This window comes from Girardinichthys multiradiatus, chromosome 20, assembly GCF_021462225.1.
Source record: "Girardinichthys multiradiatus isolate DD_20200921_A chromosome 20, DD_fGirMul_XY1, whole genome shotgun sequence".
In the NCBI taxonomy this organism is placed as follows: domain Eukaryota; kingdom Metazoa; phylum Chordata; class Actinopteri; order Cyprinodontiformes; family Goodeidae; genus Girardinichthys; species Girardinichthys multiradiatus.
Window position 1 is genome coordinate 41,091,955 of NC_061812.1, and position 18,214 is coordinate 41,110,168.

The 18,214-nt window shown below is 41.5% G+C and overlaps 1 protein-coding gene across 5 annotated transcripts; it reads left to right on the plus strand.

Moving 5' to 3' along the window:
- Positions 1-117: 117 nt before the first annotated feature.
- Positions 118-17,671, plus strand: phf20a (PHD finger protein 20, a). 5 transcript variants are annotated; one of them, XM_047348176.1, is made up of 17 exons: positions 118-271; positions 3,289-3,395; positions 3,948-4,119; positions 4,371-4,491; positions 7,951-8,027; positions 8,114-8,708; positions 8,822-8,872; positions 8,954-9,226; positions 9,360-9,554; positions 10,626-10,721; positions 11,242-11,397; positions 12,182-12,363; positions 12,447-12,546; positions 14,708-14,903; positions 15,032-15,470; positions 16,240-16,408; positions 16,493-17,671. In XM_047348176.1, the coding sequence occupies exons 2-17, from the start codon at positions 3,313-3,315 to the stop codon at positions 16,633-16,635; spliced, it is 3,048 nt and encodes a 1,015-aa protein (XP_047204132.1). In that variant the 5' UTR covers positions 118-271; positions 3,289-3,312; the 3' UTR covers positions 16,636-17,671. The 5 variants fall into 5 exon arrangements, with proteins under 5 accessions (XP_047204132.1, XP_047204134.1, XP_047204135.1 ...); XM_047348178.1 differs by having other exon boundaries at positions 4,407-4,491; XM_047348177.1 differs by lacking the exon at positions 118-271 and adding an exon at positions 1,246-1,366.
- The last annotated feature ends 543 nt before the right edge of the window (positions 17,672-18,214 follow it).

The window sequence follows — 18,214 nt, forward strand, 5'->3', positions numbered from 1 at the left end:
GAAAAAAATGACTTGTGTGAATACTGAACTTGATTATTAACTGAATAAAGAAACAACTGTGTACGTCTAGTCTAAATTATTAACAAGAGTTCAGTTCGTTGTTCACGCATGCGCACTCTGCTGTTACACTACCCGCGCCGGGGTAAATGCAAGCGAGAGAAATTCAACTGCGTGGTTTGGAGTAGACAGGCGGACGCGGCTGTATCTGCGCTGTCAAAGGATCAGAGGCTGCATTTTTCGCTCAACCTCACACATAGCGACTGGAAAACAGGTAAGAGTCTCAAATCATCTGAATATGGCGCATCTCCGAGTTTACACCGCTGTAAACGAGGCCCTGTTGGCGGCTGCATCACACTCAGTATTATGCCGCATGTCGGTTTGGAGAGTTCAAAACAAACGTGACGAAGTAGATAATTAAAATGTTCTCTGGACACATTTGTTAGCTTTGTGTATGTGTTCGCCGTTTATCTTTTGGCGTACAGTTTATTTTTACTGACTGATTAGCTGTAGGGATGAGTATGGTGTCTCAGTTGGAGAAGTTTACTGTTTTGCATTTCCACGCCGCTCGTTCGCGGTTGGAAAAGTACGAGGAGGTAGGCCTAAGCGCGAGGCCACAGAAAGCCCACCGTGTGAGTGACAACCGCGCGTCCAATCAACAGCAAGCACCCGCCCACACCACACCGGCTTGACCAATGACGTTTCGGGAAATCACTGACGTACAGCTAGTTTGTCTCTTGCTGCGCCCTGTGGTTATAAAACACCGGACAATAAAGTGCCAGCGGCGGTGGAAGTGGTCAACAATAGCTAACCTGGAAAAGGACCACGTGTTCGTGCTGTATCAGTATATGTCAAATAAAAGTTGAGACCTGTCAATGTAATGTGGTTTGTTCGTAAAATGAATAATGTGTACGCATGAAGTACCTTTGACTGTTTTAAAATAATCGGAGCTCTAATTTAAAATGATCCCTACACAAGAGATATGCTAAGATTTTACCTTTAAACTTCCAATTTTCGTGGCCTCTGATCTCATTTTGTCGTTATAAATCCGGTTTCCTCTATGCTTGTCTCATCTTTGGCTTTCTACAAGCCATAAAAATAGACTGGTTCATTTTTAAATATTGGATTCTACAAAATAATTACTATTCATGGTTTGACGTCGTGCTCTAGGTTGTAGCTGCCACATGAGGGTAATCATCCTAGTCTTTGTCTTCTATTGTGTCTGTACGTGAAATCGGCTGAGCAGAAAGCACGTGGGCCGGGCGGTGTGGAGATATCCGGTTTGTAGGTTGCAGTGTGTTGCGTTAATGAAAGCCAGCTACATGTCCGCTATGGCGAACCTAATCAACCGGCTGGAAGCGGGACAGAAGTAAGATGGTGCCGTTATTTTCTATGTTAATCTTTGCTTGTTGGTAAAAGGGCGCCGATATGCCGTTGTGTCCGCCGGGCTTTATGGATGACAAAAGAAGCTCTATTAGCGGAGGAGGGATGTTGCGGTTGCTTCTTTCATACCTTACGACTGAATGAACCTACGTCTCCTGAGCCTCCTTAAAGCTGAATGGGACGACATTAGAAATATGCATTTATAGAATATTTTGAGTGGGATTCAATAGAACATGTTAAATCGATGCAAGATGAGTTCGGTGCATAATTGCTTCCTGGTAGTTGCTTGGAGTGAGTAGTCAAAGTAGTTTTTTTTTTTAATATCTTCTCGAGAAATGTCTTTTCAAAATGTTTGTACCTTGAAGATAATTCTGTTGAAAGCCTTTTAAGGTTTACTGTATTTCACACACATGCTCATTTGAATATCAATTGCTGAACATCTGGTATTTGCTGCATATTCATCATCATCTCAGGGACATGGCTCACCTCAGTTTTCCATCACCCTGTTGATGGTAGATTTACCTGATCAGTCCAGGCATTTCCAGGTCTGACCTGCGATTCTGATTTGTACAAATTTCCTATTTAAAATGACTCTTAACACATAAGAGGGAAAATTCCTTGCAGGTCCTTTTGAATAAAGTAATGCTCTTGAAAAGGATTATCTCCAGTTATGTATCAAAAATGTTCTTAACCTTTAACTGATTTTGTCAAGGCCAGTATGGCATTTTTATCTATGATAGCCCTGGGAAAACTGTATTTTCACAAAGATATAAAGTGTTATGTAAGTTCTGTATTTTAAATTATTATTTATAGTGCTGCTAATGAATATCACAAGTTGAGTGCTACACTTGGGAGTTTTGATTTTGTTTAAAGAAGCTGAAGTAAAATAGAAGATTAAGCACCTGCAAAATGTATTTATTAATTTTTTTTGTGTGGTGTGCCTGTTGAGTAGAGTATTATGTTTTTGTCATTCTGCTTGAGAATAACAAAACACAAGACTAACAACCTAATTTTAGCTCATTAATTAGTCGAGCTGTCTGCTTGGTTAGCCAGCCTGCAGTTAGCTGCTTAACAAACATGGCGCTAATATTAATCGTAGTAATCAGAACAACGGGTGATGCTCCTTTTGTTTCCACACCATGGCTGTGTAAGTTCTTTCTGACCACCACTATTTACAGTCCGATAAAATAGTCTTAGCAAAGTAGGTGTAGTAGCTTTCTCTCAGCCAGCTGAGTGGCAGTGCACAGCAGCATGTGGATGAAGCATCACCTCTTTACTCTGTGCTCCAAACAGCTGGACAAAAGTCCCGTTGCTCTTGCACTTTCTCTGGCATCTTATTAAAATGTTATGATGGAAAACTTCATCGCTTTTAAAATCTTTACTTCTTCTGACCTTGACACCAGCAACTTACTGAGGCTGATTTCTCTTAGCCTGTGAGAACTACATCTTAGTAATGCTGATATGTAATGTGTTTACATGCAGAAAATGGTGGCAGTTTTTATTATTAATGCATTTAGGAACTGGAATAAAATCAGATTTCTTTTTGTGTTTGACGTGAAAATCACTGATCAGTGCCAATCAAAGGGAAAATGGCCCGTTATGATCTCGGCCTGACTGACTGGTGTGTCTCTAGTTAATATATGTGTAAACTGTTTCTGCAGAGGAAATATGTTCTCCAGTCTTTTACAGCGTTGTTGTTCTGCTGTTGTAAAGTGGGTGTCAAACCTGCCACTCAGGTTCATAGAACAGACTTTTTCCACAGTCTGTAGCTTGGCTTTGAAACCAACTGAGCTGAGTGCCTGCAAAGACCTTGATGGTTCTGTGTTGTATCTCTGTAGCTGATCCAAGGCTGTATGAGTCTAGTGTTGTACTGGTATGTTTTTGGTTAATGTGTATGTGTTTGTACAGGAAGGGGGCCTTGATGTGGGCAGTATGAGTAAGACGCCCCCTAACAGAAGAGGGATAACATTTGAGGTGGGCGCTCAGCTTGAGGCCAGAGACAGCCTCAAAAACTGGTGAGTCATGGCCTTGCTCATTCCCCTCCATTCTTTATCTGTTTCACTTCCCTCATTTTCTCACTTTCATGTTCTCATAACATATTTTCCCATTATTTGATTGGCTATGGTGAGAAAGGAATGAAAAAAACACTGTTGACCTTACATTGCTTCACTTCTCATGTAAGCTGCTGGTTGATGAGAATGTGCTGTTTCTCCATCAAACTCAGTTCTCATTCAAATCATGACAAAGGAAATGCATTTTCTCCCTTTGGTATGAATTTTGATGGCTGTAAGTAACATTTTGGCCGAAGAAAATCAGTTTGCAACATTAGGATTAGTTTAAGGCGGTGAACTGAATTAGATGCAGATTCATTATTTAAAAAACAGTATTAACGTTTATCAATAAATAAGCCTTTGACTGAACTCATACTTGTGTCTAGATCTTTAAATGTACACACTCCAGGTTCTGTAGAACATACCTACTCATTTAGTTTCATGGTTAAGTTAAAGGATGAGCAGTTGGGATCCAGCTGATTTCCTAACCATGCATTATTAACTTTCCTTTTATAGGTATGCTGCCAACATAGAGAAGATTGACTACGAAGATGAAAAAGTATTAATTCATTACCGTCAGTGGAGCCACCGCTACGATGAATGGTTTGATTGGACAAGTCCCTACCTGAGACCAGTGGAGAGGATTCAGCTGAGACGGCAGGGCCTGCATGAAGAAGGCTCTCCTCCTGTAAGATATGATTCCTCTTCGTTTTTGTTTTGACAGATTAAAGACCACATTCTTTGGGTTCTGTAGCAATTATTTATATAGTCTGCTGGATGCTAAGTTTGCTTTCTGAGGAGGATGAGCTGAAGTATAATATCTGTTTATATCTGTTGAGTTGAACTTTTACTTTAGCTTTAATAAAGTTGTAACAACAATGCTGCTCTTTGTTAGCTTTTAACAGCTTCGCCTCTTATAAATCATTAACTGACCAACAGAATCTGACCAGAAGATCACTGGCTTCTTTCCTCCAGGGCTTTCATGTAAATGACAAGGTTCTGGCCAGCTGGTCTGACTGTCGTTTCTACCCAGCGAAGGTCATTTCGGTCAATAAAGATGGTAAGTAGCTGTAATTTCAGCTCCTGGAGATCCATAAGTATACAGTATCTCGCGAAAGTGTTTATACCTCTTAACTTTTTCATATTTATTTTGGTACCCCAAAAATAAACCAGTTGCATTCAGAAGTCACCATTTATAAATGGAGTCAAATCATATGGCCTTTAATCTCAGTATAAATCCAGTTGTTCTTTAATAGCCTCAGAGGGTTGTTAGAGAACATTAGTGAACTGCATTATGAAGATCGAGGAACACAGCACAGGTCCCAGATAATGTGGTGTAGAAGTTTTAAAGGAGGTTAAAAAGGAATAACCTAACCTTTGAACATCTCACTGAGCAGTGTTCAATCCATCCTCTCAACATGGAACCAGTATGACACAGCTGAAAGCCTTCCAGGAAGAGCATTACTCAGAGAAGCAGCCAAGAGGTCCACGGTAACTCTGGAGGAGCTGCAGAGATCCAAAGCTCAGGAAAATGGATCTATTGAAAGGACAACTATTAGTTATGGTTGATGCAAATCCGGGCCCGTATTCACAAAGATTCTCAGATTTCTCTTAGAGAGCTCCTATCTTAGCCTAAATATTCTTGCCAAAGAGTCCTAGCTTAAGAGTGAATCACTTCGCTGCTGAGAGCAACTCTGAGCTAGAAGACGACAGACATTCTTATCGTAGTGAGGAGGTGTGGTTGACCCCGTTGCTAGGTGTGACACTGTCTTCTAAGACCTGTTATTGTTTGTTAAAAGAAACAAAAATGCGTTCCTAATAATCAATGGAGAGATATTAACCGATGTTAGAATTTAGACTGGATTCAGAAATGTGTAAATCATGATGACTTTGCAAAATTAAATGAATTGTCACACAGCATAAACATGTTTGAACGTAGCTTATTTACATGCTCATCAGTTTTTGATTTGCTTATCATGCTTACTTGTCATGCTGGTCGTTTTCATGCTGCATCTATTTCATATTAACTAATTTCATATTAATATTAAACTTCAGCATGCAGGGTCAAAGAGGTTTACATGGTTTACTCTTTAGTTTGTTGCACTGACATCTTTCTCTTGAGCATTATGATGACCGGAGTAGCACATGACCCAGTCTGGTCAACCACCTGGCTAATGTTAGCTACTTCACGTCGTTTGTCTATGGAAAAAATTACATGGGCTAATTTTAGCTGGGTATTTGCAGTTAAGATGACCCACGGTTTTAGGTCGAGTATGACTTGTTAGCTGCCTCAGTGTTGGTAAAAGGCGTAATTTATTGTTTTACTTACCTGATTTTGACTGCAGTGAGATGCTAGGCTGGGTGTCGGAGGAATGTAGTCGCAGCACGTCAAAAAGGGGACATTTTGAATCCGGAGATGTTTAGTCATGTTGGTGTTGCACCCTCCCTTGTATGATATACAGGTCCTTCTCAAAATATTAGCATATTGTGATAAAGTTCATTATTTTCTATAATGTAATGATGAAAATTTAACATTCATATATTTTAGATTCATTGCACACTAACTGAAATATTTCAGGTCTTTTATTGTCTTAATACGGATGATTTTGGCATACAGCTCATGAAAACCCAAAATTCCTATCTCACAAAATTAGCATATCATTAAAAGGGTCTCTAAACGAGCTATGAATCTAATCATCTGAATCAACGAGTTAACTCTAAACACCTGCAAAAGATTCCTGAGGCCTTTAAAACTCCCAGCCTGGTTCATCACTCAAAACCCCAATCATGGGTAAGACTGCCGACCTGACTGCTGTCCAGAAGGCCACTATTGACACCCTCAAGCAAGAGGGTAAGACACAGAAAGACATTTCTGAACGAATAGGCTGTTCCCAGAGTGCTGTATCAAGGCACCTCAGTGGGAAGTCTGTGGGAAGGAAAAAGTGTGGCAGAAAACGCTGCACAACGAGAAGAGGTGACCGGACCCTGAGGAAGATTGTGGAGAAGGGCCGATTCCAGACCTTGGGGGACCTGCGGAAGCAGTGGACTGAGTCTGGAGTAGAAACATCCAGAGCCACCGTGCACAGGCGTGTGCAGGAAATGGGCTACAGGTGCCGCATTCCCCAGGTCAAGCCACTTTTGAACCAGAAACAGCAGCAGAAGCGCCTGACCTGGGCTACAGAGAAGCAGCACTGGACTGTTGCTCAGTGGTCCAAAGTACTTTTTTCGGATGAAAGCAAATTCTGCATGTCATTCGGAAATCAAGGTGCCAGAGTCTGGAGGAAGACTGGGGAGAAGGAAATGCCAAAATGCCAGAAGTCCAGTGTCAAGTACCCACAGTCAATGATGATCTGGGGTGCCGTGTCAGCTGCTGGTGTTGGTCCACTGTGTTTTATCAAGGGCAGGGTCAATGCAGCTAGCTATCAGGAGATTTTGGAGCACTTCATGCTTCCATCTGCTGAAAAGCTTTATGGAGATGAAGATTTCATTTTTCAGCACGACCTGGCACCTGCTCACAGTGCCAAAACCACTGGTAAATGGTTTACTGACCATGGTATCACTGTGCTCAATTGGCCTGCCAACTCTCCTGACCTGAACCCCATAGAGAATCTGTGGGATATTGTGAAGAGAACGTTGAGAGACTCAAGACCCAACACTCTGGATGAGCTAAAGGCCGCTATCGAAGCATCCTGGGCCTCCATAAGACCTCAGCAGTGCCACAGGCTGATTGCCTCCATGCCACGCCGCATTGAAGCAGTCATTTCTGCAAAAGGATTCCCGACCAAGTATTGAGTGCATAACTGTACATGATTATTTGAAGGTTGACAGTTTTTGTATTAAAAACACTTTTCTTTTATTGGTCGGATAAAATATGCTAATTTTGTGAGATAGGAATTTTGGGTTTTCATGAGCTGTATGCCACTATCATCCGTATTAAGACAATAAAAGACCTGAAATATTTCAGTTAGTGTGCAATGAATCTAAAATATATGAATGTTAAATTTTCATTATGACATTATGGAAAATAATGAACTTTATCACAATATGCTAATATTTTGAGAAGGACCTGTAATCTTACTGCAAGTGTTGCACTGAGCCGACCGGTCATTTCTTTTATTAAAGTTAAGACACACTTTTTATTGCCGCAAGACCCTGTCCGTCGTTGGACACAGACTCCCTGTGGATTCTTCTTCGTTGGTGTTTGACTGCTTCTTCTGGTCAGCAGACTGGGCACCGAAACTAGGATTCGAAATACAAAAATCTGAACGATTCTGGGAGAATAAGAATGTTAGTCCTGGTTCGAGACTCGATGCCCAAACCTGTTCAAAGTAATGTGGCACTTTGTGTTGCTCTGTCAAATAAAATCCCAATAAAATACACCGAATTCTGCAGTTGAGGCAGTGACATGAGAAAATGTAAAGAAATAAACAAAATCAAGGGCTGTGACTATCTTTGTAAGCAGCTATTTGACTTACAGACTGTTTGCTTTAGTTTGTTCTGTTTTTCTTTTCACTTTCAGCATCCTACACTGTGAAGTTTTATGATGGAGTCATCCAGACAGTGAAGGGGATGCACGTGAAGCCTTATATTAAAGAGGTACATTTTCTTTGTATCTGATATTTGTGGCATCTTCCGACCAATTTCCAGTGCTTGTTTTCTGAACCTTTTTCTTGTTCTGACAGAGAGGTGGTGCTGGGGGGAGATCTCGGTCCTCAGACAAGAATACGATGAGAAGGGCCCCAAATCGCAGAGACAGAAGGCCTCAGGAGAACGGGTGTCCCAAAAACAAGCGAGCTAGACGCAGCACTTCAGACCAGGAGGAGGACAGCAACAGTGAAGATGAAGACCAAGAGGAGGTGGTGGTAAACGACAAAAATCCAAAACTTAACGGTGTGCCTGAGGCTGAACATACTACCAAACAGGAAAAAGAAAACTCAGATCAAACAGACCAGAACAACCCTATGGATGCTGAAAAGGGAGCAGGACTCACAAATGGAGTGAAGGTTGAACAAGAAGATGAGGAAATGGAGGGAAAGTGTCATGTGAATGGAGATGTGAAGAAGGAAGAGGAGGAATCGGAGCAGATTGTAACAAAGCCATATACAGAGTCACCCAAGCCATATGCAGATATGCAGAGTGAGTCGTCAGCGCAAACAGAGCAGGACTCTGTCACTACGACAACCGCAGACTCCAGTGGTGATGTGGAGCAGAAGTCAAACGTCCAATCAGAGAGTGTGCAGCCCCCAGCAGACGTACCGCCTCCTCAGCCTGTGAAACGTAAGTGTTTATGGAAGCGATTTGCCCAACAGCAACCCTGAGCATAAATAAAATGAATGTAATAAACTATTGTTTAATGCAAGAATCTGAACTTTTTTTTGTTTATTTGGCAGCGGTACGGAAGCAGGGCTTCCACAACCCCAACAGATTCAGCAGAGAGCCATGTAGGTCATCACTTAAAGGCTCATCACTTCTTTGTACACACCTTTCCTTTTTACTCATGGGGTGTTTTTGTTGTTCTTCAGTGTACCGAGTCATCAAAAACCAGCCTCCTCCAGTTCTGTCCATCAACCTCGACCACAATCCCTTCAAGTGCAGTGCTCCAGGCTGCACAAAATCGTTCCGTAAAGCAAAGCTGCTGCATTACCACATGAAATATTACCACGGTGAAGAGCCGCCTCCAGAGGGACAGCACAGTCCCACCAGGAGTGTCCAGACCAGGGCTTCTGAGAAGCAATCTACTGCAGCTGCTGGTCTGGACAGCTCAAAGAGAAGGCGCACCATCTCTGCCTCTATGCGTGAGTTTCTGTTTCATCTCATGTCGTCTAATAATACATCCATGACCTACAACAATAAGCCACGTATTTCTGAGTCACGACATTCTTTAATCTCTAAATACATTGAGTAATTATTATTCTCTTTCCCTTTAAGACTCAGTTGGAGCTGCTGCTGCTCCGCGTGGGGATATTAAGGCTTCAGGCAGGCGTACATCAGCTCCTCCAGCAGTCAGCACCCACAGCCATCAGCATAGAGCGCTGCTGAGGGAGAAGAGTAAGGAGAACCAGCTGGACAGGAACCTTTGCCATCTGCAGGACAAGGACACTGACAAGATTTGCTTTGACATTGGTGAGCATGACTGTGTTTTATTTGGTTAAAAATAGATTATGTTCCCTGGTTTTCTTTACTTGCAGCGCAAGGTTGTTTCTGCCTATAACTATAAGTGATGTTACAGAATCTTCCACTGTTACTGCAATCTGTGATAAGGATGTGTGAAAAGCGTTTAATTCATTTTCTATAACAGCAGCTTAATCTCACACTGAAAAATGTGAAAATACTTATCCACACAGGCGGAAAAGTCCAGGAAAATTCCATTTATTGGTCTCCTTGTTATTGATACTGCTTACAATCCATTTTGCCAAATGAAAAACACTTAATGCTCTGGAACATTTTAAAAGGTTGAAGAATACAGATAAAAAGATCTTTTTATCATTTCTCTAGATCGTCCAGAGTTCAGTTGGATTAAGGTCTTATCCTAATGATCTCATTTCCTTCAGAATTAGTAATGGTAATGTGGGACTAAATTGCATTTTAGAGTCTGTGATTCTATGCACACAGTCCCTTTCGAAGTAGACCCAGAGTAAAAGTGGTCATTCAGTACTTTACTATATATTCTTTGTTTATTCGACACCAAACCCACCTGGAGGGTTTCTTGCTGAAAAGCTCAATCAGATTCTCATTGGACCAAAGGACATTGTTCCAGTTCAAGTCCCAGTGGAACTTAGCAAAGCCCACCTATTTATGTTTGTGATGGTAGGACAGCAACATCCTTTCCTGACATGCCGGCCTAAAAAGAGTTGACCTGTCGATTGCATATCAGTGACAAATTCCTACATTTAGCACACTGCCATGGAGTCGCATTTAAAACATTTTGATGTGGAACCGCTGAGTCAAGTACGGCCGACGCTGTGGGAGCCTTTAGAGATGCCAATAATTGTGTGAATGGTGATTTTTATTTTTGAAGTGGGATTTTTTTTCACCTGACTGAATAAATATGCTCAGTGCCAGATTGTGTTGCTCCAATACAAGATGAATTTATCTTCATGCTTTATGCACATCTTTACCAGAGGTCCAGTCTTTCTGAGGTTCTCTGAACTGTCTTCACATGTGTGCTAACGTTTGTTATTTAATGTTCCTCAGGGTCGGTGAAAGAGAAACCCAGAGAGAAACCCAAACAGAAGGACTTCCTCCGCATTAAACTGAAGAAGAAGAAGAAAAAAAGGAAGGCCAAGTCTGGTAAGAAGCAGGTCCCTAGAACAGGGCGAGGTCAATCATCTGCTGCTCTGCATGTGCGCTTGCTGTGACGGCTTGCCTACTAAGCACTCCATTCACCCCTCTTGGTGTGGTGACTGAGCTTGTGTGTGGGAGAAGTGATGGTTTGTCTTTCCAGTATGACAGTCCAGAAGCTTAAGCTCATTTTTCTTTACAGCTCAGTTCTTTTGTGATCAAAAAGCCAAATTTTACTGTGGGACAGAAGTTGGCTGGACAAAAATCCTTCACTTACATGTTCTATACCTACATGGTGTTTGGTGTATGTACAGGCTGCCTCCCTCAGACCGATGGGTTCACACAGTTGAAAGTCCTGAAATGTAAGCCATGAGAAACATTGTTGTCCCTGGTTGTTGTTGAGTCCATAATCTGCCAACGATGTTTTCTGTGCCACATTTTGTCGCCTCCTGATGGGCATTTGTTTAGCATTTTCACAGCTGACGTTTTTGTTTTACATCTGCTCCCCCACCCCTCCCTGTATTAACAGAACACACAGGTAGTGAGGAGAATATTGACATCTCAGTATTGGGTCTTCACTCCAAATTGAATTTTCCTCTCAAATGCCCCCTCTCACACAATCAAAAGCCTGAGGCCTACCCCAGCAGGCCCGGACACAGCTACACAGAGCAGATACTTGTTGATGGTGGGTATTTCTAAAAATGTGTGTGAGTGTGTGTGTGCACTTTAAGTCTAAGTGTGTTTGGCTGCTTCCTTCTCTCTTCTTTTGTTGTCTTCGGATTCAACCCACCATGCTGCCAGCTGTGCAAATATTATAGAATGCAATATTCAGAGATCCCTCAATGCACATATTGATGCACCAAACGGATAGGTGCGGCTCATTTCTGACCTCTTGTTTTGGTAAAGTGTTAAGATGGTGTTAAAGGTGTGTGTGGAGTTACTGCAAAACTGTTTCACTAGTTTTAGGTGGACTCAGAATGATTTGGAAACATTTTAAACGTTCATTTAACGTGTTATATTAGCGATCAGCTTGGTTTGGCACATTAAAAACAGACCAGAGTGCTTTACTGTTCAAATTTGTAACCACTAGTTAAGCTGATCATTTTTGAGTCATGAACCCTGCTGTAACAACTTCCACACTGAAGAGTTTTGTCAGCCCAACATAGTATGGCTTCTGTGTGGCTCCAGTGATCAGAAAATCTTAGATTTTTAACTTTCAACCGGTCGGGCATCAGTCAACAGCCGATTTTTCTGCATCTCCACCAACAGCATCTTATATCAAACTCATGGTTGGTTGAAACCTAAGCTGTTCTTTGCTGCTGTGGCTTGCTTAATGATTTAATCCGCAGATGGCTATGAAACCTCTACTTAGTGATCAGCTAAAATTAAATTCTTACATGGCAAAAATCCAGAAAGGATAAAGTTAACCCTTGGAAGGCCAATGGTTGTGCTTGTCACTGTTACTGTAGATGAGGATAGCATCAGTGACTGGTCCACTGACAGCTGTGGGTGGAGCGATGACGACTTTGAGATGGATTTGGACGTCACCACTCCTCCTCTCAGTGTCGACTCTGGCGCTTTGGACTCCAACGACCAGGAGATCGTGCGATGTATCTGTGAGGTGGAGGAAGAGAATGACTTCATGATTCAAGTGTGTCGGTTTTACTTTCTTTCCAAACACGATTTACTCAAATTAAAGCTTGTGACTTTACGTAACATGTTTCTCCTTTTCAGTGTGAAGATTGTCTGTGCTGGCAGCACGGCACCTGCATGGGGCTGCTGGAGGACAACGTTCCAGACAGATACACCTGCTACATCTGCAGAGATCCACCAGGTGAGACCTTCAGCAAGGACTGGAAATAAATAGATCTGCTTACATGGAAGACCTAAATGTGGTATAGTTTATTTTTGAAGTCACAGATGACAAATTTATTTTACAAGTTGTTTCTTCTGATTGTATATTTATGCCACAAGAGAAATCTTCCCAAAAAAGGTTAATTTCTATTTAAACAAACAGTTTATTTGCATTAATGCTCTGCTTTGAAATCTGTGACGATTGGATTTCAATCTTTCCAGACATATTTAATCTGAAATTGTACTTCCCAATTAATGTTTAGGTTTATAATTATTATCATCGGTTATCAACATCTTCAACAACAATTTGGTCTGAAATATCTAGATTTGCCTATAATGAAGCTAAAGTCCCTGTTTAGATCCTTTATCTCCTCTCGTTGCATCTGGTCTTTAACCAAGTCTATGGTCAGGTCCACGTGTGTTTGGATACCAACACAAGTTTAGTTTTTACCCGTTTACTGAAACCTATTGTAATTACAGTTATCTAATGGAAATAATGTACAGGCTGTCAGCTTTTATTTGAGGGTATCTGCATTCATAATGGATGAAGGGTTTAGGTGTTTCAGCTCCTTAACATGTGCCACTTTCGTCTTAAAGGGACCAAAAGTAATTGGACAATTTCATGGGCAGCTGTGGGCAATTCCTTTATTTCATCATCAGTTAAGCAGAGAAAAGGCCTGTAGTTGATTTGAGGTGTGGTGCTTTCAATTGGAAGATTGTGCTGTGAACAGACATGTGGTCAAAAGAGCTCTCAGTTCAGGTGAAACTAGTCCTCCTTAAGCTACTAAAACAGAAAACCCCATCTGAGGAATTACTGCAATATTAGAAGTGGCAACATCTACAGTTTGCTACATCCTGATAAAGAAAGACAGAAAGCACTGCTGAACCCAGCAATGCTAAAAAACCTGGACGTCCGCAGAACACAACAGTTATGGGAGATCACAGAATCATTTCCACTGTGAAGAGAAACCCCGTCACAGCAGCCACTCCAGGAGGTAGAAGACTGCATGAAAGTGAAACCAGAGAGGATCACTGCAAGGTGCAAGTCACTCATAAGCCTCGACAATAGGAAGGCTAGATTTGGGTTTGCTGAGGAAACAAAATGTCTAAAAAAGCCAGCACAGGACCGATGAAACCAAGATCAACCTTTACCAAAATGATGGCAAGAAAAAAGTATGGAGAAGGTGTGGAACAGCTCCTGATCCAAAGCATGCCGCAGCATCTGTTGTTTATTGGTGGTGAGACGGAGGACAGAAGTAGCCAAATGAATTCTGAGGTGGTCAGAGACAGATGGATAATGACCTGAAACATACAGCCAGAGCAAGCCAGGAGTTTCTTAAAGCAAAGATGAATGGCCAATTCAGTTAACTGATCGTGGTCTAATGAAGCTCGCATTTCACTTGAAAATTAAACATTGGTCAGAAAGGTTAAAAAACAAAACAATTGCAATCGAAAACCGCTGCAGTAAAGGCCTGGCAGAGCTTTAAAAGTATAAAATCCAGAGCCTGGAGAGGTCCATGAGTTCAAGACTTCAGGCAGCAAAGGGTTTTCAGCCAAGGATGGAAAATGAACAATTTATTTCCAGTTATTTAATTTGTCTAGTTACTTTTGAGCCCCTGAAACTTAGGGATTGTGTTTTAAATAATGCTTTAGTTCCTTATATTTTTATACAGTCTTTTTGTTCAATTCACTGAATTAAGGCTGATGGTCTGCAAGTTCAAATATTTATGGACCTAATTGTATAACCACATCAAAACTGAGTTTTTGTCCACCGCATTGATTATTTTGGTTCTTGTTTTACTAATAAACACAAATTCATTCAAAAATAAATAAAGGGCATTTCACTGCTTTTTTTAACCTGCAGATGTTTTTCTTGCTGGGCTTTTGACTAGTCCCAAGGTTCTTGAACTGGGTTTGTTTTATATGCAAAACAAACAACTTTTTAAAGTCCACTGTAGTTTTTTATGACATTGACAACAGGAGTATTTAAAATCAGACGCCATATATCACTCGGGACCCATAGGAACACATTGTTCCAGACATGACAATATATAGCTGACCCTCCAGCATTTTGAACATTTCTCCCTTTTGAAATCCTTGTTTGAAATTTTTAAAAACAAAATCTGTGTTTTCTACTGTAGGTCAGAGGCAGAGTTTACGTTATTGGTACGATCGCGAGTGGCTGACCAACGGTCACATGTACGGCCTCTCCTTCCTCGAGGAGAACTACTCCCACCAAAACGCCAAAAAGATCACCACCACCCACCAGCTGCTGGGAGACGTGCACCATGTAGTGGAGATTCTCAACGGACTGCAGCTCAAGATGAGCGTCTTACAGTGAGTACAAAGCTGTCCCTGTCCAGTGTGAATGTCATATTTAAATCATGGTGTAAACACTTGTTAGAAAACAATTCATCTTAAATTCATTGTTGAATTACTCTTGGAAATCCTGTTTTTGTGTTCAGGAGTAGCACTCACACCGACCTCAGGCTATGGCAGCAGCCTTGGAAGCATTTCGATCGACCACGGCTCGGCTCAGACTCGTGTCGAGGCAGTAACACAGCTCCGTCCCCTCTGACTCCTGACGAGGACATGAGCAGGGGAGAGATTTTGATGTCCAACGCCTTGGAGAAGCTGAGTCGGGCTGCTACAGCTGCCACCTCATCTTCTTCAAGCTCCTCCCCCTTCCCATCTTTCCAGGACTCGTACATTATTAGCGAACACTGCTACCAGAAACCGCGGGCGTATTATCCAGCTGTGGAGCAGCGGCTGGTGGTAGAGACCAGACAGGGTTCAGAGCTGGAGGACAGCATGAGAAGCACAGAGGAGCTGCTGGAGCGGGAGCAGCGCTTTGGTGCCCTGCTGGAGATGGACAAACCTAAATCAGCAGGCAACAGCAACAAGGTTTGGATATTTGCCAGTAATCATATCAGTGCCACCAATAGTTCCTGAAGAAATTTCCATGAGGTGAAAACATGTTAAAAAAAAGTCAAGATGGATCAATCAGGATTTTCTGGTTTCTTATCTCCAGTTTTTGTAAAGGTTTACTTTGCCCATACCAATCTGATACAGATTTTTCTTTAAGGACTTCTATAGAACAAGATATTTTAAAACACTGTCTCATTTAAATTTGGAATAAATCATATGAAGCGATAGAAAATGACTGACTTTTTAGATGATGGTGGCGCGCCTAGACGTTGCAGCTCACTGCTCTCAGCGCTCGTTGCTTTTTAAAAAAGCATGTTTTTGTTACCTATGCACCTCATATGGTTCAGTAGACCAGTTTCATTGTACTACTACACATTGTATGTTGGTACAATGACGAAAAAGATTTATCTCTTATCTTTATGCCCTATGTGATTTACACTTGACAAATAAACTATCTTTTCTAGGATTATTTACTGTTAAATCTCTTCCAAGCATATCAAGGCAAATTATATACTAAGAGAAGCAGGAATGTATCTAAAAAAAATAAATAAATAAAAGTATTCACATTCTGTGAGCAAGGTTTCTTGGTTGAGCTTTTACTATGGAGGATTTGGTGCCACAATGTTTTGAATCCCGGTTTTCTTTAGTTATACCTTAATTAAATGTCTTTGTAAAAGGTAACGAGAATTGATATATCTTAAAGCATATGAAAAATGTACTTAAAAAAATGCATTTTTTATTTTAGACTTTGATGGGTGTGTCATGGGCGCATGCTGAGAACAGAGAAGAGGATGGTAGAGATCTTGGAGATAACGGGCAGTACCAACAGTGGCAGATTAACCTGCTGGATCACATTGATGCTGTCCAGGATGAGGTCTCGCACAGGATGGACTTCATAGAAAGAGAGTTGGACGGTAGGAAAAGAGCCTTCACTAAGTTTGACCCAATGAAGTTGTGCAGAAACATATCCTGATTCTCTGGTCTCGTTTTCTACTCAGTGTTGGAAAGCTGGCTCGACTACACCGGGGAGCTGGAGCCTCCTGAACCTCTTGCACGTCTCCCTCAGCTCAAACACCGCATGAAACGGCTGCTGACGCAGCTAGGCAAGGTGCAGCAGATTGCTCTGCACAGCTCCACATGAGGGCGCCAGAGATCAGCTGCGGTTTAGGGCACCACACGGCTTGCTTTGGCAGAGCACTGGAATAGGCTCTCTGGGAGGAAATGATCTGACCTCGTTCAGCTTCTCCTGTGTGAGGTGAAATCTAATGCTGCAGCCAACCTGTGTCAAATATCGATATGACTGCGAATGGAAAGCAAGCATCTCGCATCAGGATATAACGCAAAGAGCAACCTCGTAAAATGCAGAAGGAAATCCTTAGGACAAGATTACACTTAATGTGGCTCCCATGCAACTCTAAACCTTGTGAATGCCTTTTGTCTGAGCTACCACTTAAGGTTGCCCTGTCTTCTCAGTGCACAGTGCTTTACACACAGCTTTAGATTCAGATCGCAGTCATGTACCTGAACCGACACTCTTTGCAATAGTATTTTGAATGCACATTTCACTTGTTGTTTTGTTGTTTTTTTTGCATTAACTGCATCTCAAATTTCATTTTTATTCATCTGTCCTTCCATATTGAGTGCCAAAGTTGGCAGTTTAGACAGATGGTAATTTGAAGACATTAACATTACTTTTCAAAGAAGTCTATACAAATGATCAGTTTTCTATTACACTGTGAAGTTATTATTTCATCTCACATGAAAGGTAGGCTCGGTTTTGGCTTGTGCTGAAATGCTCCTGTCCCCAGGATGTGCTCATCCTCCTTAACTTTATCCCCTTATTTTACTTCTATAATTGTGTCGCTGTAGCATTTAAAGTATGATTCACTGGGAACTTGTAATGTGGATTCCTCTTAACATAGCATCTTTGTGTAAGTGTAATATATTATCTAGAACATGTGTACATTTATTTTTATCCTATTCTGTTTCGTCTGTTGTTTTTTTCCATTGATTCTTTGTTTTAAGCAGTCATTTAAAATGTGTTCTGAATAAAAATACAGATATTGTATGCTACTGTACTGTAACTGTCTGTCTGTCTTAGAAGCAGGGAAAAAGTCAAAGACAATGCAAAACGATCTCCTGGAACATGAATAAACTATCATTGTTATTAATCTCTATGCACATCTCCTGTGACATTTTTGTAGTTGTGTCCTGACAGTTTGAACTAGTTTGATCCCCTTCAGTCAAAGGTTGCAGCTTGTAAGGTTTCATCTGTTGCTGTTTAGTGCGATCAGATTGAAGGTATGAGCAAAGTGTCCTCCGCATGCTAATGACACTCAGAAGCAGGATTATGGAGTTGTAAGAAGCGATTCAATTACTCCCTGTGCAAATACTGAAATATGAAAAGGTTTGGGCACCCCAACAGAAAAATCATGAGAATTAAGTAGATCCTCCTTTTGCAAAAATAACAGCCTCTAGATGCTTCCTAGAGCTTCTAATGAGTGTCTGGATCCTGGATGATGGTCTTCTGGAACATTCCCCCTTACAAAACAATTCCAGTCAAGTTAGGTTTAAAGGTCGCCGAGCAAGGACAGCCCACTTTAAATCATCCCACAGATGTTCAATGATATTCAGGCCTGGGGACAACGGTGGCCATTGCAGAACATTGTACTTGTTCCTCTCCATGAATGTCTGAGTAGATTTTGAGCAACATTTTGGGA

What these genes read in the sequence shown, in the direction of transcription:
- phf20a (XM_047348176.1), top strand. Translation starts at nt 3,313, where the DNA reads ATGAGTAAGACGCCCCCTAACAGAAGAGGGATAACATTTGAGGTGGGC. An exon ending in AGAATGACTTCATGATTCAA is followed by an intron (nt 12,364 to 12,446) that starts GTGTGTCGGTTT and finishes TCTCCTTTTCAG; the next exon opens with TGTGAAGATTGTCTGTGCTG. An exon ending in CTCAAGATGAGCGTCTTACA is followed by an intron (nt 14,904 to 15,031) that starts GTGAGTACAAAG and finishes TTTTGTGTTCAG; the next exon opens with GAGTAGCACTCACACCGACC.